The 27,068-nt window shown below is 46.1% G+C and overlaps 1 protein-coding gene across 6 annotated transcripts in view; it reads right to left on the bottom strand.

Moving 5' to 3' along the window:
* Positions 1-27,068, bottom strand: part of Takl2 (Tak1-like 2) — a 387,007-nt gene that overhangs the window by 283,291 nt on the left and 76,648 nt on the right. For all 6 annotated transcript variants that reach the window (XR_012895575.1, XM_075896427.1, XM_075896428.1 and 3 more), the window contains exons 2-3: positions 16,769-16,879; positions 4,276-4,344 (exon numbers count right to left, since the gene is read on the bottom strand). Coding sequence is in view for 5 of the 6 variants with exons in the window: in XM_075896427.1 (XP_075752542.1) it covers positions 4,276-4,344; positions 16,769-16,879 (180 nt within the window). In the remaining variant the exon portion in view is untranslated. The remainder of the gene's footprint in view (positions 1-4,275; positions 4,345-16,768; positions 16,880-27,068) is intronic.

The following is a 27,068-nucleotide window of genomic DNA, read 5'->3' as shown; positions in this document are numbered from 1 at the left end:
GAACGAGGCCAGCGAACGTGCGAAGTTTCGAGGAAGGCTGCGTTTTCGGCCTTTGAGGTAGTCAATCAGCGGGCTTAGCTCCATGTTGTCGCGTTGTTGTTGAGCCAAGTCGGTTGCTGACACAGAGGAAAGGAATGTATCGTCCTCTTCAACGTCCGCGTTCGTACTTCCAATTGGTGCACGTGAGAGACAGTCAGCATCAGTGTGTTTGCGTCCTGACTTGTGAATGACTGTAACGTCAAATTCTTGCAGCCGAAGGCTCCAGCGTGCTAGACGACCGGAAGGGTCTTTGAGGTTGGCGAGCCAGCATAAAGAATGGTGGTCGCTAACTACCCTGAATGGTCGACCATATAAATAAGGGCGAAACTTTGTTATAGCCCAAACAACGGCTAAGCATTCCTTTTCTGTTGCAGAGTAGTTTTTCTCTGCAGATAATGGTGTTCGACTTGCATAGGCAATCACGCGCTCTACGCCATTTTGCCATTGAACCAGTACAGCTCCAAGTCCGACGTTGGTGGCATCCGTGTGTAGCTCTGTGGCAGCGTTATCGTCAAAGTGACCGAGTACAGGTGGGGCTTGGAGATGGTTTCGTAGCGTGTCAAAGGCGTGATGCTGATCATGACCCCAAACAAACGGTACGCCGTCTTTCGTAAGTTCATTTAGCGGTTCAGCGATTTTAGAAAAGCCTTTGACGAAGCGTCTGTAATATGCGCAGAGTCCCAGAAATCGGCGGAGGTTGCGCTTGTTTGTTGGGACAGGAAATGCGGCAACAGCTTTCGTTTTCTCAGGGTCTGGATGTATACCGGCGTGGCTGACGACGTGACCAAGAAATTTCAGTTCCTCGAATGCAAAGTGGCGTTTCTCAGGTTTGAGAGAAAGTCCAGCTGTTCGAATCGCCTGAAGAACTGCCTGTAAGCGCTGGACGTGCTGCTCAAACGTGTCCGAGAAGACGACCACATCGTCAAGGTAGACAAGACACGATTGCCATTTTAGCCCAGAAAGAACCCTGTCCATCATTCTTTGAAAAGTAGCTGGTGCCGAGCATAAGCCGAACGGAAGGACCTTGAAATCGTAGAGTCCGTCAGGAGTAATGAAGGCGGTCTTTTCGCGGTCGCGCTCATCAACAGATATTTGCCAATAGCCGCTGCGTAGATCCATGGAAGAAAAGTAACGAGCACTGCGAATGCGGCCCAGCGAGTCGTCTATTCGGGGTAAAGGATACACGTCTTTCTTCGTGATCTTATTCAACTTTCGGTAGTCGACGCAGAATCGCAGAGTACCGTCTTTTTTCTTTACTAACACAACAGGGGACGCCCAGGGACTGGTCGATGGCTGGATGACATCGTCCTTGAGCATCTGCTGGACCTGTTGGCGTATAACGTCTTGTTCTTTTTGCGAGACTCTGTAGGCATGCTCTCGAATGGGTCTCTCGGTAGGCTCGGTGATGATACGATGCTTGGCAAGCGGTGTTTGGTTAACTTTCGAAGTCGTAGCGAAGCAGTCCCGAAATGAGCCGAGTAGCTTCAAAAGACGTTCCCGTTGTGCAGACGGTAGACCCTGGTTTATGTCGAGAGTGCTTGCAAATGTCATGGCGGAATTGTCGCACGACGAAAGAGCAGATAATGTTGAGGGACCAGGGACGTCGGCAATATCCTCAAGGTATGCGATCGCAGTGTGTTTGGTAAGATGGCGATACTCCTCGCTGAAATTCGTGACTAATAGGCAAGCCTGCTTTCTACTGGGCTGAACAATACCTCGGGCAATGCAGATTTGTTGTGCAAAAAGTAGGGACAAATTTCCTTCTGCAATTACAGCATCGGGGAAGTCTTGGTCACATTCAACGTTGATAAAAAGGCTGCTGCGGGGAGGCAGAGTAACAGATTCGGAGGATACACGTAGGGCAGCCTTCGATGAGCGGGCATTTTCCGGTTCAGGATGAAACGAGTCCGCGAACGACACCTGCAAGTCACGTAGGTCAATAATTGCGCCATGTTCGCGAAGAAAGTCCAGCCCCAGAATGAGTGGACGGGAGCACACAGGTAACACGAGGAAAGACCCTATGAACGTCGAAGCGCAGACTCGAACACGGGCTGTGCACATTCCAGTCGGCGTGACGAGGTGGCCCCCTGCCGTGCGCAACGGCGGTCCTTGCCAAGGGGTAGTTACCTTCCTCAGTTGGGATGCTAGGGCGCTGCTCATAACCGAATAATCGGCGCCGGTGTCGACGAGGGCAGTGACGACGTGATTATCGACGTGTACGGTGATGTCGGCGGAAACAGTCTTATGACTTTCGGAAACGACTGGAAAGTCAAAACGGTCTTCGTCGGGTCTTTGTGTCGAAGGAGGCTCTTTGACAGTTCGTTGGCACGCGGCTTCACCCCCAGGAGCCACGGTTTCTAGTTTCCCCTGTGGGGACTCAGTGACCGGCCTCTGAAAGGAGCATAAGATGACGAGGGAATGCTAGGTGATGTGGGGCGGCGAGGTGATGGTGATCGTGATTGGGGGCGTTGACCAAGGCGAGCAGCTTGCTGGCCTGTAAGGTACGCTTCGATGTCGCGAGGACGCTCACCGTAACGCGGGCACCGAGCATCAGGGTGAAAGCCATGGAGACCAAGTTGGCGGTACTGGCAGTTACGGTATACGTGACCCACTTCGCCACAGTGGTAGCAGAGTGGACGGTTATCGGACGTACGCCACACGCTGGCCTTTGTGGCGTTCTGCCGCGATCCAGACGGACGATAAGTTGGTGCACTCGGAAACCTTGAGGCGGGTGGCGAAGTCGAAGAGGTGCCCTGGAATCGATGGCTAGCCTGATCTATTCTCCCCATGGTGGGATCAGGGCCATGTGGTGCAGGAGATCGCAGAGTCGCCGCATAAGTCAGCACAGGGGCCTCAGGCCTTGTTGGCGTGAGTGGGGTGACCACCTGTCGGATTTCATTTCGGATTAAGTCTGTGAGATCACTTACAGGTGGTTGGGGTCCCAATGCATGGAGTTGACGCAGCTCGTCCCGCACGACGCTTCTTATGAACTCAGCGAGGGCAGGTCTCTCGCTGCCAGCCCCGATAAAGCATGCAGCAGGGGTCACGTCGTGGCGTTCATACTGTGACGACCTATACTGGAGAGTACGTTCTATTGTGGTTGCCTCATTTATGAACTCTGCCACAGTCGTCAGTGGATTGCGCACGAGTCCGGCGAAGAGCTGCTCTTTTACCTCACGCATTAAATGCCGCACCTTCTTTTCCTCCGACATTGCAGGGTCAGCACGCTTGAAGAGTCGAAGCATGTCCTCGACAAACATCGAAACTCTCTCGCTGGGTCGTTGGTTCCGAGATGAGATTGCCTGCTCCGCTCTCTCTTTCCTTTCAGTGCTGCGGTACGCATCACGAAACTGTCGACTGAACTCATGCCACGTCGCAAAGGAACCCTCGTGATTCTCGTACCACGTTTTGGCAGAGTCTTCTAACGCAAAGTAAACTCTCCGCAGCTTGCGAGCTTCATCTCATTCGTTGATGTTGGCAACTCAATTGAAGTGGTCAAGCCAGTCGTCAACATCTTCATAAATGTCTCCATGGAACGAGCGTGGTGTTTGTGGCACATGAAAAACATGCAGGAGAAAAGAATAGGCGTCGTTGGTTTGACTCGCCCGGTTGTTAGTTGAAGTTGCCATCTCGTCTTGAGAGAGGGGACCGTACTTGGGAGATAGTCCTCGCAGGCGGCGACTGCTTCTTGCCTTGGGAGCTGTAGCTGTCTCCAAATAGCTCGGTGTGTCGGCTGAAAATCTGCAGCCGAGGCGCATTTACCCAGCACCTCCACCAGTGCCACGAACGTAATCACACACAGCGACGAAACGGTCTGGGTCTTGCTTGCCCTCAGACCAGGACGCAAAAGCCCTCTTCTTTCTTCACTTCTAAAGGATTCCACCTACCGTTGATGGCTCATACCCATTACCTGTGACAATACTAATAAGAAGGATAGACTAAAAATGACTGGAGGGTTTGTTTCATTCATACAATACTGAACAGCAATGACCAAGTGGCTGGAAAATCTCTGCATGCATCAGTTCAACTTATGTATTTTGCAGCTCTACTCGTGTGATCGTCTTTCCAAAAACAGTGAAATAAAAACATGAGCAAAGCTTCTTCACTAGTCTTTCCTTTTTGCAAACTGAGAATAACAATGATTTGTCTCAGTACCAAGAGCATGCTGCGAAAGTGGCCACAGCCATGTTCAGCTACGCCCCAGGATGATGCTCAACAAGCCAAGATTTCACTCACCGGGGTTCGCACCCTGGCTCCATACAGCTTCACTATGTTGGGATGGTCCACTCGTGACAATTGCCGCACCTGCACCATGATGTTTCACAAGCAGAAAAATACACATACAGTAAACCTGCTTATAACAAGCCTCTATATAATGAATTGCTCGATATAACAAAGTTTTTCTATTCCCCGCTGTTGCTCCATAAAAGCACATGTATTTGTGACCTCTATGTAACAACGTAACAGCGGGAGACAACCTTAATATAAGAAATTTTCCCCATAAACAATCTAAAAGTTTTGCCACGGAATTCGGTACGAGCGTGCAACTTTCACGGCTGCCCCGCCCCAAACAAAGCGCAAAGCGTCGGTGGCACGCACGGCGCACTAGGTGAGAGCGAGCGCTCGTTATTGCGCATGAATGAGCGAGAGATGAGCAGGTGAGACCCAACAAGCCGGCGTTGCTGCCGCTCTCGCCGCCGCGGGCGCATGCGCGAATGTGCCCCCCCCCTCCCCCCCCGCCCGCTCCAAACACAATTAAAAGAGAAAGAAACCTACTGTTGCGTTTCGGCCGTGGCAGTGCCACGCTTATTGTTGTGACACATTTATGGGGCCCCACTGCCATATAGGGAGTGCTTTACCAAATAGTTTTTAGCGGCAAAAAGAACGCTAGGTGGTGCCAACAAGAAGAGTCGTGTCCGCAAGTGCTCCGCGAATTTTCCAGCTCCATTGTGGAAATTTGTGTGTGCGGCCAACTTCGACTATTGCCATGGCTTCCTGAAGTTCTTCCGCATCGAGTGACACCAACCACAGCTGTAAGTGACTGGAACTTTTTATTTTAGAAGCCCAAATGCACCTGCCTATCGTGGGAGCTCGACAAAGCCATCGCCGCCATGTAGGCGGCTGCTGGAACGCTACCGTGCGCGTTGTGCGCGTGCTCGATGGCTCTTGCAAATTAACCCTCAGACTCTATAGCGTGTCCCGGACCCTCGTAGATAACAGACACGCGGCGCCAAGACCTTGATAATATGGATTTTCAAGACTCTACATCTAACAGCCTCTCAATGCCAAATGAAACCAACGATCAGAACGCCGAGACCGACAGCCAAAACCAAGTGAATGGAGCCTGGCAAACGGTGCTCACTCTGCGGCAGAAGAAGGCTCTTGCGAAAAAAAAGAAGACCAAGTCTATAAATTTTTTGACGACCTCGTACCAGCAACAAATATCCACTGCTGAAGCAACCGGAAAATCTAAATACAGCCCTGCCTACAGGCAGCTACCCCCCTTGCCCAAAAACGACTTGACGATAGTGGTGCGACCACACCAAGGGCTACCAGTCAAGAACCTGACTAGTCCCCTACTGGCCGACACCGTGATGGCAGCTTGCAGCGGACAAATATCTGGTGAGCAATTTTCGCTCAGAATCAAGTGAGGTTCCAACATCTTCATTGTTTCGACGCTGTGCCAGACAGTGGCAGACTACGTGAGGTGTATTACCACCCTAAAGATCAACGGCCGGCCACACTCAGTCAATGCCTACGTAGCGACAAGCGAAGGCACAACTAAGGGCATCATTCAGAGTTTATACCCCCACACGAGGCCTGAAGCACTAAAAGCCAATTTCCACATACGCACACAAGGTGTCGAAATTATGCAAGCACGTATGTTTAAAAACACCAAGACAGCCATTGCAACATTTCTTGGAGGGATTATACCTTGATAACGTCTATTACAACGGCAGAGAACTTGCTTGCCACCCCTACAAAATTAGCACCCAGGTGTGCAAAGTGTGCCATCAGGTTAATCACCGTTCGGACGTCTGCCCCCAGCCGGACACTCAAGTGTGTCACGTTTGTGGACAACGGGACCTTGCAGCTGGACACGAGTGCTTTCGAAGTGTGCAGCGTGTGGTGAGGGTCATTTGACAGGCAGCCGAAGTTGCAGAAAACGACTCAAACCTCCGCAGAAAAGAACCTCTAAGGCTAGTATGCACCAGCCTGCTCTGAACGACACCTCACCGAAGCCAACTTAACATTCCCGCTGGTTCAGTTCTGATGATGAACAATCTGCCCTGCACCACAGGCCAGAATTGCCAGAGACTCGGCCAAGGTTCAGCTCTAGATACAGATCTCGATCGAGTTTCCGGACCCGGAAGGATTCCACTCACAAGACCTCAACTTATTTCCACTCACACAAGCCACTGAAATCCGGGGCTCCAGGCTCGGCGATGAAGCAAGCGCCCGAACATGGTGAGGTGAGCTATGCAAGAGTTGCTTCTCCAGCTGCTCCTATAGCGGCTAATTTAGGATATCAAAAAATCATTAGTGAGAACAAACTCCTCCGTGAGAGCTTGGCAGAAATAAAACAAGAGTTGCCCTCCCTCAAAGCCAACCACGGTATGGAATCGAGCCAAAAAACACTTTCTAAAGCAACCGGCACATCTGGCCAGGTTACGATCAAGCCAAGTTCTATGGAAGGTACATTACAACAAGTAATGCAGCAATTGCAAAGCATGCAAAGCTTTCAGCAGCAAATGTTTGCCGAATTTCTGAACTCAAAAAGTTATGTCGATGAATCTATCGCCAGCATAAGGGCCACTGTTCTTAAAAACCTAAAAGCAGCCTGGGTGCTCAGTCTATCCGTCGTCCGAAGCAACTACCAACTTTGGATAGCGCTACCACTATCCATGGCGAGTAAAACATGAGCGCACACCGATTATCTCGAAATTTGGCAATGGAATGGCCGCACCTTCTACAAACGGGCGGCCGCTCTACAACAATTTCTTAATACAGCGCCAGTCAAACCTGATGTCATTTGTCTACAAGAGGTTGGCAATGCGCCAGTCCAATTGGGTAGCTGCTACACGATATCAAATCCAGACTACCCTAAAGTCACCACGTTCGTTCTTAAGGAAACAGCGACTAGTATAGATTATCTGGTAACTAGCAGCATTAACCACCAAATCATAAGTATACCCCCGCACAAGCTTAGCAAAGCCAAAACCATAATCATGATCGTGTATAGCTCCCCTAAAGAAAATAGGGCCAATTTTGACGCACTCATTTGGTATATTAAGAATAATTCCAGCATCCAGGATCGACTACTGCTTTTCAGAGACTTTAACGCCCCTCACACTACCTGCGAGTACTGAACAGATATCTCGAAAGGCCGGGAACTCGAGCGAGTTGTTGATGCGCATGGGCTCCAACTTCTCGTAGTCCCGCAACACCAGACAAGATTGGGTAACAGCGTCAGCGCAGACACAGTTCCTGATCTTGCATTCATAAATGATGTTGACGAGGTGTTCTGGAGCAACCTAGTAGAGAATCTCGGCAGTGCCCAATATATCTTGAGCGTGTCGATTGCCTCCCCCAAAATTCAGCAGTCTCATGGCCATGTTGTATTAACAGATTGGGTAACATATCCTAAAGTCTCACTGCCCGAAATTTCACCAGATAACACTGAAGATTGGGCAACGCACATACGAGAGGCTCACAAAGCAACTTCTAAGCGGGTTGCGCTCACAGCGGAAACCCCGGTAGTCGATAGCCATCTGATACATATTTGGAAATCCAGGAGAGGGTTGACCAAGCGATAGAAACAACAGCGACTCAATAGGAAATTGCGTCATAGAATTGCTGAGATATCTGAGCGGGAAAACGCTTACATGCAGCAGTTGGAGACGGCGAGCTAGGCGAATTTTTGCGACTCACTCCGAGGAACCTTACACACCTCCAAGACATGGGCAATACTGCGTAGCATAATTGAACCTGGTAAAACTTAAACGGCAGGAAACCCAACTCTTCAGAAGCTCCCTAGGAAATTTCCAGGAACAGATGACGCTCTGCTCGATAAGCTCCGAGACAAGTACATTGGCATGTACACTACTCCCCCGTGCGCTTTAGCATACCAAGGCCAGGAAAACGCAGTGCTCGATGCACCGATCACCAAGGCAGAACTATTCGCTGCCGCGCAAGCACCAAAGGGCAATACTGCCTCTGGACCTAACCAGCTAACAAACGCGATGATTCCGAATCTGAGCGACAAACGCCTGAAACAGCTTACTCGGTATTTTAATGAACAGGTATAGGAGAAGGGCGTGGTTCCTCAACATTAGAAGAAAGCCAAAATTATTCTTATTAGCCAGAAAAAACACCCGACCTACAAAATCTAAGACCAATATCATTACCATCCTGTCTTAGCAAATTATTCGAACAGGTGATTCACACACGTCTCACGACTTAAATTGAAGATTGGAACCTTTTCCAACTATCTTGTTTGGATTTCACAACGTTTGCCAACGCAGGACGTCTTCCTTCTACTTCGGGAAGAGGTACTCTGCAATACCATGGTTGGTGCAAAACATCTCTTCATAGCTCTTGATTAGAAAAGCACATTTGACACTATGTCCCATGAGCTCATCTTATTTGAGCTAAATGACATCAGCTGTGGGCAAAAGATATATGACTACGTTCCCTCTTTTCTAACCTCTTGCACTGCTACAATAGGCCTAGGCAATACACGATAAGATCCGTTTCCTATGCCCAATAGAGGCACACAACAAGGAGCGATACTATCTCCTCTTCTCTTCAACATCGGCATGAGACGCTTAGCAAGAAGGCTAAACGGCGTTTCAGGGCTAGGGTACGCTTTCTATGTAGATGATATTACCCTATGGGCCAACAGTGGCTCTTTGGGACAAAAAGAACGAATCCTACAAGACGCAGTGACTGCTGTTGACGACTTCACTTATCAGAGCGGAATGAGTTGTGCTCCCGATTAATGTGAATTTATTAGAATCCGAGGCAGAGACCGTCGCACTCACGAGCCGGGCAACCTCTTTCTAGGAGACCACAATATAAAAGAGGTACAGAAAATGCGAGTCCTCGGACTGTGGCTAAAAAGCAACAAGCGAGTGGACCACACAATCAAAACCCTCAAAACGACGGTGAAGCAGATCTCCCGTATGATTTGTAAAGTCGCCTATCACTGAAAAGGTTTCAAGGAAGCTGAGACGCTACGGCTGTTTCAGGCTTTTGTCTTCAGTCGACTAACATATAGTCTTCCTTTCCAGAAGATCAATAAAACCGTTTTAAAGACCCTAGATGCGTTGATACGAACATCGTACAAGGCGGCTCTTGGCTTACCATTTGGAACGTCCACAGAATGTTTCGAAGCCCTCGGTATACACAATCATTATGAGAAGTTACGCGCAGCGGTGCTCATTTCTCAATGGGAGAGGCTTACCTTAACCACTACTGGGAGAAAATTGCTACGCCATGTAGGTTACCCAGCTTGTCCACAGTATGCGAGAGAGGAACTGGAGTCCATGGCTAAATTGCTGCGTGAAAAGATTCTAGTATCCCCTATCCCGAAAAACGTGAACCCCCGATATCCCGAAGGTCGTAAGAGTGAGCGAGCTCGCAAGTTACAGCTGCAATTTGGGAACAATCCGGACATGGTGTGCACAGATTTATTTATTGATGTTGCCCTATGCGGCATGAACAAGTACGCACTCGCAGTCGTAGGAGCGGCCCCAGGTCAAGGCCTTCTCACTTGCGCCACGGCACGAGCCACGTCCACGAATAACACTGAGGCTATAGCTATCGCGCTTGCTATTAAAGCTAAAGATATTCTTGGATGATCGTTCCTTGTTCTCAACAATTCCATAGTCAGATGTAGGCTCTTTCTCACGGGAAGACTACCACACAACCCCATTTGCCTATTAGGACCAGACCTAACGCAGGACCATGCTATCATCTGGTGCCCGGGTCATGCAGGACTCGATGGCAATGAGAGCGGACGACGCAGCTCGTGCTTTAACCAACCGAGCAGCCTATCACTCCGACAACAGCCCTTTTTTACCACGAGATATCCTTGAAAACCAATGGCTTGAGCGACATAGGTACAGTGTACCACATACAGTTTTACCCGGGCAGAATCCTTATGGATGGCACCGTATACAAACAAACACATATGCAAATCTTTCGTTGAAGCATGCCATTCACCCTGCGATGTACAGTGATAGTTGTCCGTGGTGCGGAGGCAGGCCCACTCTCGCCCACATAAGGTGGGATTGTCAGAACAGGCCAACCGAAATTAACTCGCCTCAAATAGCCGGCAAAATTTCCGCAAGGGAGCAGTGGGAGACTTTGCTCACCAGCAAGGATCTGGGGGTGCAACTTGCGCTCCTCGACCAGGCGCAGCGGGCCGCTAAAGCCAGTGGAGCCCTAGCATAGGGGCCCCACCCACATGCTCCCCGTATCTTTTTTTCCTTGTTTCTTTTTCAAATAAACGTTTTGATAAATATTTCAGCCGCATCCGTGTCTGTGCCATTCGCTCTTTGTTTTCAACACCGTGTGCGCGTGCATAGTTTCACTGCACGTGCATGACATCGCCCCGATGCCGTTCTACTTTGCTTTTTTTTTTCCATTGCGATAGCAGTTATATGGAGAGTCTCGGCTGGTTTTTTGCCATCGCCGCCGCTGTCATTCACCATGTGTGTATGCGTATCTATATATATATATATATATATACATGAAAACTCACGAAAGAAAAAAGCCCGCCCGCGCTCGGCACCCAGCTAATCGCGTTCAACCAACACGCGCTTATCTCCCACGCGTGCTTTGCCTCGCGAATGGGGAGGGGGTAGAATTAGATGCTCGTGCGCGCGCGCTTATCTTTTGGTGAGAAGAATTGCACGCCTTCGACTTTGACTGGAACGACTGCATTTATAGTTGACGGGCCCACAAAGAAAACTTCGCTTGCTAGAAGCACCGTTTGCGAAAAGAGTGCGCTTTTCAAACACAGCGAAGTAACAACTGGGGCACCGGTTATTTTGCACCCATGTCTGTACCTGTGATTACGTTTCATGCCTCGTTTTTATTTAAACAGCGCATTAACTGTCGAGCGGTAAGCGCTGTTAGTTTACTTTCGCCCTGTGTATGTTATCGTGCGTCATTTGTACGTTAGCAGTGCAGTGCACATTTCAATCTGCTTGCTGTTCTCAGTGTTACATTCCAAGTTGTTGCTATCGCATTCATTGCCATGCCCTTAGTTGCGGCAGAACTGTGACTTTTCTTAATTTTGGACAACTGTGTCCACACCACCAAAAGAATGTCAGATTAGGTGCTGATAGAAACTCTCCAAAACCACGGTGACAACGAATCTTCAGAGGTCCACTCGTCACGTGCTTTTTCCGTCTTGGGTCGCGCCGCGAGTTCACAGGCTGGTAGCTTTTGCGATTAGCCGATTAGTTCTGATAACACGACGGCGCGTTGAATGCAATGCAATGAACGCGAGAGCAAAAAATTGTCATGTTATAAGAAGTTAGGCTCGCAGCCGATTATTGGATCCGATATTGCGAAACTCCTACAAAACGATGTTGTGAGCAATTACGAGAAGTGCTCTTTTCACACAGTCCCTTTGCATTAAAAGCGCACTGATACTCACTGAGATGGCAAGCACGCCAGCGATCGCGACTGCCTTTAATATCCAAGTTCATTATTGCTACTGGAGTGATTCCCCCTCTCCTTTCCTCGTGTTTTCTATTCTCGTTCATGAGAGATGGTTCACTTTCTGTTTGAGCATTCGACAGCAGTTCAAACACACGGGAGATATTATTTTATGCACTTTCCAAGTGACAGGAATGGGCTGACTAATTTGATCTCTGCTTCATCAGCGCTCGCAAGCTTTTGCTTGTGAAAGTTACGATGCATGGGGGCATGTTATCAGTTTGGACTTGTTAAGGAACATGGCAGCAACCGCAAAAACCTGCCAAGAGTGTCCATATAATTTCTATCGCAATAATAACGCGTTTTTTTACTGTAACAAAAGTGTTTTGGGTTTGCTTTACCTTCAGCCTCCTTTTATTTATTTTGCTCGTTTATTTTACGACTTTTCGTACCAAACCTGCATATAATAAAATGGTCTTTAGAACAAATTTTTCCGGGAATCTATCAATTTCGTTATATCCAGGTTTAACTGTATAACATCACTGTAACTAAACGCTAAAAGCAAGTCAACCATTTTTTGAAAATTATTTCTTAAGAATTAGATACTTTGCAGATTAAACACTAAAACCTTTCCGGCAGGTCGAATATTAGTAGCCAAAAAAAGAAACACTTTGTGAAACCCTTCTGGAAGTACACACAATGACGGGTTTTGAGAGGGCAGTCACTGAGCCCCCTCGAGTGGCTCAAAGAATGTTTTTTAACATCCAACGTCTTCACCTGAGCATGTGTGCAACAATGTCGGCTTAAAGTGCATATTTTGCATGCCCTTTGTACTGTTCACACCACTTTTTCATTACCAGGACAGACCACTTCTGCATTGCCAAGAGAACATCATTTTTGCATTGCAGTGTAGACGAAAATCCTAAATTTTAAAATTTCACACTCGATGCTGGAATATGTGATGTAGAGGACTTGAGTGTATTCTGAGATGTATTCATGTATTTCAGAGTTACTTCTTTCACAACATGGTTTTGCTGGCTCAATATAAATTACCGAAATTACCACACCCACACTTTATTCTCTTTGAACACCATGTACTCTTATCTCATGTGTGAGAATTTTATTCGTGTTATTATCTAGACATCTGTCAAACCTGTCACAGCAAGCTATAGCCCAAATATAAAGGTAGTGTCTCACAATGTAGCAAACTGAGCTAGTTGGAACATACTCATGACGGTCAGCGCAAGAAAAAGGACATAAAAAGACAAGGAAGTGAATGACACAAGTGCTGTCTAACAACCGAAAGTTTAAAGGAAGAAACGAGGAATCTATAAGGATAAAGAAGGGCACTAAAAATATCTTATCAATCCCGACCAAGCATCTAATCACGTGTGCTATAAACTTGAAACTTCAGCATTTGTGAGAGCGACTGAAGGCTGGCTAACGCATCTGTCTTTCGCTTTTATTCCTTCAAGTGCTTCAGCAATTTCAATTTCAAAACTTCAAAAGTTCAAAAGAATATGTAGGTATGTTAAAAGATGTCTAACAAACACAAAAGCTACAATAGCTTTCTTCTCAACTGCCCAAATATAAAGGCACCCCACAGGGAGCCATACTTTTCATGCAGGCCATTTTAGGTCATTTTTTGGCTGTTTTTAAGGTTTTCCAAACAGCAGGCCTTCAGCTCAACTCTTTCAAATGTCGCTTTAGCCACCGGAATATCACTGTGCTGGGCCACCTTATCAGTGCTCAATGCATACACCCTTATCCCGACGAAATTCGAGCTGCAAGATTTTCCCGTACCACGTTCCGCTGAAGATGTACAGAGATTTATTGGCCCGAGTTCTTACTTTCGATGTTTTGTGAAGAATTTCGCAGACATTGCCTGACCACTTTCAGAACTACTGAAGAAGGACATGCCTTTTTATTGGGTTTCTGACCAGACAACTGCGTGCAGCATTGTTAAAACATTACTTACCTCCCCACCCATTTTGGCCCACTTCAAACCATCAGCCCACATTGAAGTTAGTACCAATGCCAGCGGACATGGCATCGGTGCTGTTCCCGCCCGGTGGCACAAGAACAGAATTGCATCATCGCTTATGCCACTATCCCCTTGCTTCTTCGGAGAGCAAGTTTTAGTAGCGAAGCTCCTCTTAGTCTAACCTTGTCCTGTGTCAGGCATAACCGAGAGAAGAGATGAGACAAAAAGGAAGGCAGTATCTCCCAAACAGTATAATGAACAGCGCTGTCTCACAGAATTACATACAAACTGCAGTTGAGTAAGGATATTCTAGATGGCACTGTACCACTACTCTCCGATTGGCTGCTGCGCGGGTTGTACCTTGGTGCTGGAGAAAGGAGTGCCTTTCACAACAGACAGACAGCCAGACAGATGGATGGCCAGAAAGACAGACAGACGGTTGGACAGACAGACTGACAGATGGACGCTTCGCCCCACTTATCATCATTCACTCTGTGGATATGCTGTGATTTTTTTTTTCATCACTGAGCGTGAGTGCCTCACACTATTCTGGGCAGTCGAAAAATGTGTATCATACTTGTTTGGCCACACCTCTTCAGTAATTAGGGATCGCCATGTCCTGTGCTGGCTGTCGTCCCTTAAAGATCCCACTGCACAACTTAGACACTGGGCCTTGAAGCTTCAAGAATACAGCTTTGACGTGGCATGCAAATCTGGCAGAATGCACCAGGATGCCGAGTGTTTATCCCGTCATCCCATGAACCCACCCAACATTTCAGCGCAGGACTCTGACCCCTGTGTTTTCGCCACGTCTGTATGCCTTCACTGACATATGCCAGAAACCGCTCGGCATTGTCCACTTGCGGTCTATCATGCACCATCTACGTTTTCCACATGTAGACCAGTTGCCACACCAGTGCTGAGGGACCAGAGCTACTACTCGTAGTACTTGCAACACTCTGATTCGCTGTTCTTGAACACCTTCACGATAGCACAACTGCTGGACATCTCGAAGCCATGCAAACGAATGATTGTATACAGTGTCGACTCTTGTCGCCAGGCTTTTACTGTTCTGTGTGCTGTACATTGCTGCTTGTAAGTCCTGCCAGTGCTCCAAGCATTTTTCCTTGTCACCAGCTGGTTCCCTGCAACCCCACTGGCCTCGATCTCGTTGGACCGTTTCTAACGTCCGTTACTGGGAACAAGTGGATTGCCATAGCCACTGACTACACCACACGATACGCCATCACGCAAGCACTACTGACAAGCTGTTCCACTGATGTCGTGAACTTCTCGCTTCATCACGTCATTCTTCACCATGGTGCTCCTTGACTGCTGCTGACCAATCACGATCGCTCATTTCTTTCAAAAGTCACAAACGACATCCTTTGCTTATGTTTGATGCGTCACAAGCTCACTATGGCCTACCAACCACAAACAAAGTGTCTTACCTAGCACTTAAATTAAACCTTGACAACATGGCTCTCTATCTACGTTTGCAAAGATCCCCTTGATGGGGATAGTACTTTGCCTTATGTGACATTCACATACAATTCTTCCCGCCACGACACCACTGGGTTTTCCCCTTTCTATTTATTGTTTGGACGAGACTCTTCTCCCATCAACTACGCAAACAGTTACAGAGTACGCCCAGACTGCGACTGCTCAGGCTCAAGTGGCCTGCCAAATCGCCCGGGAACGTCTTTTTGGCTCGCAGCTGTCTCAGAAGGCCTGCTACGATAGCTATCAAAGAGCAGTTTTTTATTCTCCAGGTTCATTGGCCCTCCTCTGGACACCATGCTATCAAGTTGGCCTGTCTTTGAAGCTGCTATCTCGCGACTCCGGACTTTACAAGGTTTTACGCCAGCTTACTGAGGTCACATATGAGAGCGCTACATTAGACAGTCATTCGTCGTGATCTGAACTCACGACTGACATCGTGCACATCTCCCGTCTGAAACCGTACATCTCCACATATGATCCTTCTCTCCTTTAGGCCCCATGACGGCGCTACTGGCGGCGGGGGGGGGGGGGGGGGGTAAATGTGACACGACATCGGGAACGGGAAACTATCACACAGACGATGAAAATGACGAATGCATTTGAACTCGTGTTGTTGTTCTGTTATCTTAGCTAAAGCGGCCTCAGATTATCCCTGTATATTTTGTAAATATTATTCTTTCATTCATACTTTCACCCTCGTGACACTACGTCTTGTTGTATGTCTACCTTAGTAAGTTTTCTTGATCTTTTCGTGCTACACCATAGTGACTGAATACCAACTTGCCCAGTTCACTGCACTGCCAAAAGTACAAAAATAGGTCCATCAAATGACGTTAAGGGAAAACACAAAGGGAGAAAAACTGCTTTTGATCCATCGTTTTGCCACGAATGCTCTTTAATGACGGTTTCTTATCAACATCTGAGAATTGAATCGCAAGTAACACTTCATATGAAAGGCTGATGAATGTGATTCTTACTAGCAACGAAGGAACTACAGCTCAGTTGCACACTTGGTGCATAAAAACAAACTGCACAGGTGAATACACTAAAGAAAATTCTGCAGATGGGACCGTGTTTACAAAGGAAAAGCAAGTCCGAAATCTATAGTAATCCTGTCATATCACCTATGAGCCGAAAGCAGCTTTTGTAGATCCCTGAAACAAGAAACGCAACCACAGCAGCAACATTTGCTTCAGTCAGCATCTGCATGAAAACAGGCGTAATCCCTTAACGGGGAGCAAGCAACAAGACAGTAACAAATCGGTCATCTTCTAAAAGATTCTAAGCTGGAAAGCCATTAGCTTTGTGGGTGCAACAAAGGCGACCGAACCAAAAAACATGTTCAAAACTAGTCAGCACACAAGTGTTGTAAAGCATGAAAAAAAAAAAAGAAAGAAAGAAAGACATCTGCACAGGAAAAAAAATCCACTTATTCCCACATAGTGGCAGGCAGCACACACCAAGCATGAGAAATGATCCTGAAATGCAAGTGTTTTAAACATACACGTAATGACATACATGCATGTCCAACTCCCAGGTGATTACCCCAAAAGTAATGTTCTCTCATACCTCTACAAGGAATGCGCGCTTCTCGTGGTCTGAGGCAATGGACTTGACGGCCACATCCTGACCTCGCCACCGACCCTTGCGCACAAGGCCAAAGGTCCCTTTGCCCACCACCTGCAGCATCAAGGTTAGGCAAATGCCATATCAGCATCATGCTGTGAGCAGTAATAGAAAAAATAATGCAGTGAACAAATGAGGTAGGAATAATATAAAATAACTTACACTAGTGATGCTAACGTAAAATTAATGACTAAATATTCTAAAGTTATTCGTAAATTGTAAAATCTACAGAAATACATGACACAGTGAAAAAATTGTACAAACACAGACCAACAAATATTGTAATTCTTGTCGAGGTTTCTAGCTAGCTTATATGTTCACTACATAACCACTGACTATCCTTATAACTAAGTTTAAAGTCAGCACCATACACAAAATTAAATAATATTTTGATCTGAAAATGTAAGATGTATATATTTAACAGTGACAGCAAAAGCATAAACAAAAAGACAAGCAGCAAGAAAGGTAAGAAGCATAAGAACATAACTAGTAACAGTGTGCAGGGCAGACACACCATGGAAGTCATTGGAGCAAGAAAACTGCTTCAGAAAATCGTACCCAAGTCTTCTGCATGGAAAGAAAATCTTCTACTATGGGTGCGATATAGAGCACGGAGTCGCGTTAACACGTGTAATAGTGTGCGCCAGAGGCACAATACTGTACCAGGCATTGCACCTGCAAACTTCACAACAAGTGAGAGCCCAAACCATTGCAAACTGCTCAGGCACAGCAGTGATTATCATCAATAGCAGCATCAACAAAATGCGCAGCCAGCTGCAAGTGCTGCCTTACAGACACATTGTAAACCTGCTGATAATTTGTACAAAGAAGAACGCAGGTCTAGTGGGCGCCTTGCAACTTTACTTGCAGGAGGAATTCTGGGACAGTTCCTTTCCTCGAAGCATGGTTAGGGTGCCCATTGAGAAGCAATGCCTGGCTAGAGTATCAGAAGGCCAATCAAGCGTAGGTCACCAGTACAAAAGTAAGTGTTACAGTTACGTGGCCAAAAAAGTAACTCTGATACAGTTAATAATATAATGTATAATTGTTGATGTTTAATGTTCCAAAACCACCATATAAATATAAAAGATGCTGTGGTAGAGGGTTCCAAAAATTTTCAAACACCTCGGGTTCTTCAGAGTGAACCTAAATCTAAGTACACGAGCTTCAAGTATTTTTGCCTCCATAAAAACGCGGTTATTGCGATCCATATTCGATCCTGCGACCTGCGGGTCAGCAGCCAAATGCCTAAGTCACCGTGGCGGGTAACTCTGTTACAGTTACCGAATTCCCAAAGGTAACTTGTAACAGTTACCATAAAAAAGCAATACTATTACTTTCCCTATATATAAAATAAGTAATTGATAATATACCAAAGAATAATTAATTTAATAAAAATGTACAAGGATATATGGGAAATGCTAACGGGTGAAGACAATCTTCTTTGATGTCCACACGTTATGTTCAAGGTATTTAGAAACTCCTGTCTCCTGAGTGTACAGACTGACTTAAAACACGTGTTTGTGAAACCAAAAGACCCCACACCTACAGATGTTCAGTGCAAAAGCATCCACAAGTACATTGTCAAGAATTTCGAAGCGACATAATTACGTCATCGAAATTGGCAGAAAAGGACCAGGAAAAGTTAAATTCAACCATGCAACACGTGCTTCAATGAAGATAGCAGAACGGTTGATAGGTAAGCTAACTAATACTGATTCATTGTGACAACTTGGCAGCCACGTTGCCAAGTTGCCATAATCAATCAACAGGGTTTGTTGAACGCACGCTGAACAGGGCACAGCTCTGACCTAAACGATGCAAGAGACTTCTTCATCAAAGAAAGTGAGAGAAAAGGGTCACTTCTGGAAATGATTGCAAGGACATGTGCAACCAATGGACTGCTCATCGTCTGCTCATTGGTGTGCTTCTTTTTTTTTTTTTGTTCTACTACAAACTGACGATGCCACTTGAAGAGATGGCAAACAACTGTCATCGTGTTAATAATTGTTGCATTGCATCTTATGCAGACCCAGGCAGTTTTTTTAATGAAATGGCAAAAGCTCGCACTAAGTCAGGCTCACGGAGCAAGAATATTTGAGAAGAAACCTCTAGGCCACGGCAGCGTGCGAGGGTGACAGGCAAGCGTCACGGAAAAATTTGGTTTACGTTGAAGCTCGGCTGATGGTGCTGTCGGTGTGTTGCCGTCTTTTAGATGCATTTCTATGAAGGCGATGCATAAAAATAGCGATAGCACCTTGTACATAATAAAATTTTTCAGATTTCTGTCTGTAACACCAATCGGTGGACTCACCGTTCACGCTCATTTATATGACAAAGTTCAAGGGTTTTCAAGGACTTTTAAATCTATGTGTGTGAATTTTCAAGGACCCCATTGTCTGTTACAAATCCAATTGACACATCCTCAGGGGAGGATGAAGACTTGAATTAACTAGAATTTGTCGAAAAAGGATAATATCGCTGGAGCACACATCAAAAACATGTTCCAATAACATTTTCTTTCCCGACAACTTCGAATCATAGTTTCAAAAAGTTGCATGCATAGTCGCTTTCAGTACAACACAAAATGCAAACACAAGATAGGCACAAATAAGGAACAGTTTCATATGCTACTTCTTGCTGCTTTTCCTGGATTTTCACATATCAATGCCCACTATCTTTTGCTGCTTGGTCTTAGCTGTCTTCCTAAAGCTGCTTGACTTAATGATGCACATTTGGTGACTAGCTGTCTCTGCCTCTCCTGCATACAAGCCTGATATAGCTGCTAGTTCGTTAACAGTGACTTTCAGTTAGATTTTTTTTGTGTGAGCATTTCGACCTCCTCCTTAATGCAACATTTCTTTTGCTCATCGTCCAGCTCCTGCCTTTGGCAAGTTTCTAAATATGCACAGTGTTGTCCTCTGCGGTGGAGTTCTCGTTACGTGCTTGGCTGCAGACACGATGGTCGCGGGTTCAATCCAGGCTTTTGCGGCCGCATTTTGATAGAGTTGAATGGTAGAGGCTTGTCTATTGTGTGATTTCAATGCGTGTTAGAACACCACAAGGCCACAAGGCCACAGAACACCACAAGGCCGAAGATTACGAAGCCTTTCCCTATGGTGTTTCTCAAATAATCTCTTGGTTTTGGAATGTGAAACCCCCAATACTATTACAACTAAAAATCCATGATGTTTTCTCGCAGAAGTTATTTTATTGATGTTCTCAGTTCTATTACGGTCGGCACATTGCATACGCCACCTGCTACATTACGGCATCACAAATCTGTGAAATGTGCGACGATGCTTAATATAAAATTAAAAAAATGAAAGAAATTCAATGATTTTCAAAAATTTGTAAAACTTCCAGTACCTTCAAGGCCTTCAAGATAAACTTTTCATATTTAAGGATCTTCAAGAGCTTCAAGGACTCGAAAGAAGCCTGTAAACTTGACAGATATTTTGGCTGCAATTACTAATTGATACTGCTGGAATAATAGGCCGTACAGCAATTCAAACGAGCTGCTAAGTGGTTGCTGAGCAGATAATGTCTATCACATGCACATGCACCCGCCCCTCAATCGCATGCTGTGCGCATGCATACGAAGGTGGCCTTAGAAAGGAAAGTTCCCAAAAAGTGGCCACGAATTCTTTCACGGTCTTGGCTTTCTCGTGTTGCGCCGGAGGCACCGTCTTAACCAACTCCTCCATGTCTGCACGTACTTTTCACACCACGATAATGTAGAGTGCTTTGAACATTTTGACCAACGATTTGGTTTCCCAGGATGCGGTGGAAGTGTGTTGCACCGAACTGCAACAGCGCGTAGGCATCCTGCATGGGACAAGTTTATTGCCCTCGAAGTTTTTAGCGGCCCAGTGAGATTGGAAGCATTGGCTTTCACCATACTAAGGAAAGACCGAGAGCTGATGCCTCGTGGCTAAGTTTGCGAGAAGCACACCTTGGACAATTACTATTGGCATCAAGCAAAACCCAAACAGTGGTACGCCTACACGATGGTATAGTGAGCATGTGCTGTTCAGTTATCACCATTCAAAGGCGTGCCCATCCTGGGCAGCAGCTCTGCGCCTATACGCGTGCCTGTCCATGGTGAGAAGTGGACGGCACACACTGTACCATTGCAAAGGTTTGCCACTGTTAGGGTTTCATTAGATGCCGATAGTACTATAGACAGGCGGTGCTATTGGGGAGAGCTTGGAGGCAAAACATAGGCAAAACAAAATGGCCCGTGTTGTTACCAGAAGCCATGCCTTCAGTCTTTCCACACTTTTTGACTACTTGTCACCTGCTCTCTCTCTCTCTCTCTCTCTCTCTCTCACACACACACACACACACACACACAAAAAAAGTGAACTGGACTTCACATGAAGTGCAGAAAGCATGCAAAGACACGATACTTTGATGGCTAAAGGTAAAATGCCTACTCATTTTATTTGTATCTTGATTTGCGGTCACGAAGCATCTATTTTTCACTCATAACCAATGACGCCAAGGCTAGCATTTCTGCGAAACGAGTTCATCACTGTTGCAATAAAATTTCAAGTCAGCTAGGACGCACAGAAACACAGCCTCCTAGACATGAAGTGCAAAACACGAACCGAATAGGCATGAAGTGGACTTGAAAGAGATAGTAGTAAAAGCAGTGTGTGCGTTTTTTCTTCTCTGCAAGTAGAGTTTTACGACAGAGGAAAAGTCAGTGCTGTGTCTGATTTCTTGACTTTTTCAGGACGCCCGGGCGAGCGCAGTTTTGCCTCCTCAAGAATTCTTACTCCATGGTCATGCTAGACTTGAAACAGCGAAGCTGGACGATGAGAATCAGCACGTCCAGTCTGGAGGTGCGCACTCGCTTTCTTTACGGCCTCCGCATGGCAATCTCGCGGGGGCACTCTCAGCCAACTAGCCAGCAGCCGTCGTGCGCAAGGTATGCTAGTGTTCCCACCTGCTGTCACATTTTCTGATAGAAATGCGATATAAACATTACTGATGATACCAATTGGATATGAGCATGGTAGCGAGCATATATGACAACTTTGGTCTCGAGAGAGCATCGACGCGGTCATAGCAAAGCAATTTTTTTGTAACTTCAATAAATGAGTAAAATGATGAATATTCCTTTTTGCGCACATGTACATTTGAGCGTCGTGCTCAGAAGGCTCAGCCAAATTGACCGGCAGAAGAAATAACAAAAATGTGTCAAAAAACTCTGCAATGTGCAATGTTTGTTTGCGTGCACACATGTTTACTGAACTTCTGTCCGGCTCCTCCTTCTGACGACTCCAAACCGGCATGCTCCCGATCTTCTGGCTCTGGCTTCATTTCATTTAGGCTTGCTTGAAAGAGCAGAGTTTCGAGCTGTTGATTCTTAATGTGGTTTATTTGCAGGGGGCACAAGGTACGAAGGGTATCCTAAATTTACCGTTGCCACCGCACCGGAAGTAATCTTTTGAAACTTTGCATACGCTGACAAGAAAATGCTTGTTGCAAATGACAATGGAAGAAAACTTGTCATTATTCGTGAGATTTTCATGGTAAATACTTTTCTGCCACTTCACACAATCGTGATTAGCAGAGGATTGGTAAAATGACATGTCAGCAGTCTTTCCGGCCAGGGACTTGCAAAACGGTACACTACAATACACCATGCATGTTCGCACAGTGCGAACGCTGCATTGGAACACCAAGCACACATGCAAGTCACTTCGTAAAAGCAGGCAAGCAAGAACTCGGAAAAATGTGCCTGGGAAACTCACTGTTACACATATATTCAAGCGTAGTGCATACGGCAGGAAGCTACTTGCACGAATGACATGACCCATCAGCAATTTCAGGCGTCATGAATAAGCAAAGCCAAATTGGCCAATACACTAGCTAAGGGCTCTCTACTCCTCAGTGACATCATCCCACTATGACGGGAGCTGAGGACACATTTTCATAAACGCATTTTGCCGTGCACTTAGTGTATATAACGTGCGCTGGGAATCCAATCATTCATACCGTCCTCACTTTCTCTAAAGGGCCAACAAAGCAGATCTAACGTAGTGGGATGATGCTCGAAGAAAATGACATGATGCCACGGACATGATGCCACAGAAGCCAGACTGTCCCCACACACAGCTCTACTATTCTCACCACTGCCTTCGAGCGGAGGAAGTACTTAGCACCATAGCTCAATCTCACTAACACTCACTCATACTCATTTGAACGTGGTGAGTGTGAGTATGAGTGAGTATTCCAAAGTATGAGTAGGAGTGAGTATAAACATGAGTGAGCACTCATGGGTGTGAGTAGGAGTGAGTATGATTGTGAGTGAGTACTCCAAGTGTGAGTATGAATATGAGTGAGTAGGAGTGAGTGTGAGTATGATAATGTGTGAGAACTCGGAGTGTGAGCAGAAGTGAGTATGAACATGAGTGAGTACACATGAGTGTAAGTAGGAGTATGAACTTGAGTGAGTATTCCGAGTGTGAGTAGAATTGATTATGTACATGAGTGAGTACTGACGAGTGTGAGTAGGAGGGAGTATGAACGTGAGTGAGTACTCCGAGTGTGAGTAGGAGGGAGTATGAACGTGAGTGAGTACTCCGAGTGTGAGTAGAAGTGAGTATGAACCTGAGTGAGTACTCCAAGTAAGGGTAAAAGTGAATATGTACGTGAGTGAGTACTCATGAGTCAGTAGGAGTGAGCATAAACGTGAGTGAATACTACGAGTGTGAGTAGGAGTATGAAATTGAGTGAGTACTCCAAGGATGAGTAGACGTGAGTATGAATGTAATTGAGAACTCCGAGTGTGAGTAGAAGTAAGTATGAACATAACTGAGTACTCCGAGGGTGAGTAGACATGAATATGAACATGTAAGTATTCCGAGTGTGAGTAGAAGTGAGTATTTGATTGATTGATATGTGAGGTTTAACGTCCCAAAACCACTACATGATTATGAGAGACGCCGTAGTGGAGGGCTCCGGAAATTTAGACCACCTGGGGTTCTTTAACGTGCACCCAAATCTGAGCACACGGGCCTACAACATTTCCGCCTCCATCGGAAATGCAGCCGCCGCAGCCGGGATACGAACCCGCGTCCTGCGGGTCAGCAGCCGAGTACCTTAGCCACTAGACCACCGCGGCGGGGCAGAAGTGAGTATGTACGTGAGTGATTACTCATGAGTAAGTAGGAGTGAGTATGAACGTGAGTAAATACTCTGAGTGTCAGTAGGAGTATGAACTTGAGTGAGTACTCCGAGGGTGAGTAGACCTATGAACATGAGTGAAAACATAGAGTGCGAGTAGAAGTATGAACGTGGGTGAGTTCTCGTGAGTGTGTGTAGGAGTGAGTATGAAGGTGAGTGGGTACTCCAAGAGTAAGTAGAAGTGAGCATTAACGTGAGTGAGTACGCATGAGAGCAAGTAGAAGTGAGTACTTCAAGTGTGAGTAGGAGTTAGTTGAACGTGAGTACTCTAAGAGTGAGCAGAAGTGTGTATGAACGTGAGTGAGTACTCAGAGGGTATGTAGTAGTGAGCATAAATGTGACTGAGTTTTCATGAGTGTAAGTAGGATTGAGTACTCCGAGTATGAGTGGGAATGAGTATGTACGTGAGTGACTACTTATGAGTGAGTAGGAGTGAGTATGAATGTGAGTGAATACTCAGAGTGTGAGTAGGAGTATGAGCTAGAGTGAGTACTTCGAGGATGAGTAGACGTGAGTATGCACAAGATTAAGTACTCCGAGTGTGAGCAGAATTGAGTATGAACAGACATGAGTATGAACATGAGTGAGTATTCCGAGTGTGAGTAGAATTAGTACATACACGAGTGAATACTCATGAGTGAGTATGAATATGAGTGAGTACGCATGAGTACAAGTAAAAGTGAGTATGAACATGAGTGAGTATTCCAAGTGTGAGTATAAGTGAGTATGTACGTGAGCGAGTACTCATGAGTATGAACATGACTGAGTACTCCGAGTTTGAGTAGAAGTGAGTATGAACAGGAGTGAGTACTCTGAAAGTGGGTAGACATGAGTATCAACATGAGTGAGTACTCCCAGTGTGAGTAGAAGTTAGTATGTACGTGAGTGAATACTTTGAGTGTGAGTAGGAGTATGAACTCGAGTGAGTAGTCCGAGGGTGAGTAGACGTTAGTATGAACGTGAGTGAGTACTCCGAGTGTGAGTAGAAGTGTGTATGAACATGAGTGAGTACTCCGAGGTTGAGTAGACATGAGTATGAACATGAGTGAGTATTCCGAGTATGAGTAGAAATGAGTATGTACGTGAGTGAGTACTCATGAGTGAGTAGGAGTATGAACGTGAGTGAATACTGCGAGTGTGAGTAGGAGTATGAACTTGAGTGACTACTCTGAGAGTGAGTAGATGTGAGTATGAACATGAGTGAATACCTTGAGTGTGAGTAGAAGTGAGTATGAACATGAGTGAGTTCTCAGAAGTATGTGTAGGAGTGAGTATGAACGTGAGTGGATACTGCGAGAGTGAGAAGAAATGAGCATGAACGTGAGTGAGTATGCATAAATGCAAGTAGAAATGAGTATGAAAATGAGTGAGTACTCGGAGGGTGAGTAGAACTGAGCATGAACGTGAGTGAGTACTGATGAGTGTGAGTAGGAGCGAGTAGAAAGTGAGTGAGTACTCCAAGTGTGAGTAGGAGTGAGTATGGATGTGAGTACTACAAGAGTGAGCAAAAGTGTGTATGAACATGAATGAGTACTGAGAGGGTGAGTAGGAGTGAGCATGAATGTGACTGAATACTGATGAGTGTGAGTAGGAGTGAGCATGAACGTGAGAGAGTACTCTTAGTGTCAGTAGGAGTCAGTATGAACATGAGTGAGTACTCTGAGGATAAGTAGACATGAGTATGAACATGAGTGAGCACTCCGAGTGTGAGTAAAAGTGAGAATGAATGTGAGTTCTCATAAGTGTGCGTAGAGTGAGTATGAACGCGAGTACTCAGAGAGTGAGTAGAAGTTTGCATGAACGTGAGTGAGTACTTCAAGGGTGAGTAGACATGAGCATGAACGCGAGTGAGTACTCATGAGTGTGAGTAGGAGAGAGTATGAAAGAGACTGAGTACTTCAAGTGTGAGTAGTAGTGAGTATTAACTTAAGTGAGCACTCTTGAGTGTGAGAGGATGTGATTGAGCACTCACAGTATGAGTAGTCGTGAGTGTAAACATGAGTGAGTCCATATGAGAGTGATCGAGTAGGCGTGCGTGTGAACGTGAATGAGTACACATGAGTGTGAGTAGTCGTGAGTGGAAATCTGAGTGAATACTTATGTGTGTGAGTAGTTGTGAATATGAACGTGAGTGTGTACTCATGAGCTTGAGTCTGTATGCCACACAGAAAAATGCGACGACAAACGCAGTGAGTGGCCATGCTAAGGAAGTGCCTTAATGTTGCTGATGTTGTTATCTAGCGGCGGTTGACTAGACAAGTGGTATGATGCCACACATGCACACACACGTACACACAAAAATTTTATTGCGATATAGTGTTAGATCAACAACAGAGGTTTTAAGTTGGAAGAAAACAGGAAACGGAGCTAGGAATTGAAAAATGGCATTTGACTTTTCTTCAAAAGGTAACAGTCACTCATGCAGCACATTGCGATCGCCTAGTGTGTAGAAAAGATTGCCGCATACGCCAAAACATCACGCAGCTGGCATTCTGATACGGCTTCGTTCGTGTACGCTGTGTGTCCTGGCGCCACGACGCACCACTGCACCAGCGCCTGTCTTGGCGCAGCGGTGTCTGCGGCGACGGCATCTTCTCTCTCTCTCTATCGGAGTGCGCTGCTTGTTTGGAAGGATTGTGTTGGAAAAAATTTTACCAGCTTGTGGATATACGGAACGCAAATATGGTATGGGACTATGGTACCCCTCCTCTTCTCTTGCTTATTGCCTTGAGCGCATCTAACTCTACTGAAAGCACCCAAACAACACACAGGGCTTTCAAAAATTTATTGTGGGAAGGGTCACGCTTTTAAACTTGTCAATGCACCTGTCGATCAGGACAGGTACTTTAATAAAGTACTGCACGAGCGCTTGTACAGTCACGTCGCTTTCTCGTATCTCGTTTTTTCGCACTCAAAGCTATTCCCGAATGCACCTCAAGCACGAGCTGGAAAAGAGGACTGCTACTAGAGTCCCGTGCCCTATTTGCATACTGTATTTTCACAACCTGCAGTGGCGAAGCCAAGATGTAGCAAACCGTGCCCA

The sequence above is a fragment of the Rhipicephalus microplus genome, chromosome 5, assembly GCF_043290135.1.
Source record: "Rhipicephalus microplus isolate Deutch F79 chromosome 5, USDA_Rmic, whole genome shotgun sequence".
Classification (NCBI taxonomy): domain Eukaryota; kingdom Metazoa; phylum Arthropoda; class Arachnida; order Ixodida; family Ixodidae; genus Rhipicephalus; species Rhipicephalus microplus.
The sequence above is the reverse complement of the archived record's forward strand: the minus strand, read 5'-3'. Positions and strand labels throughout refer to the sequence as shown.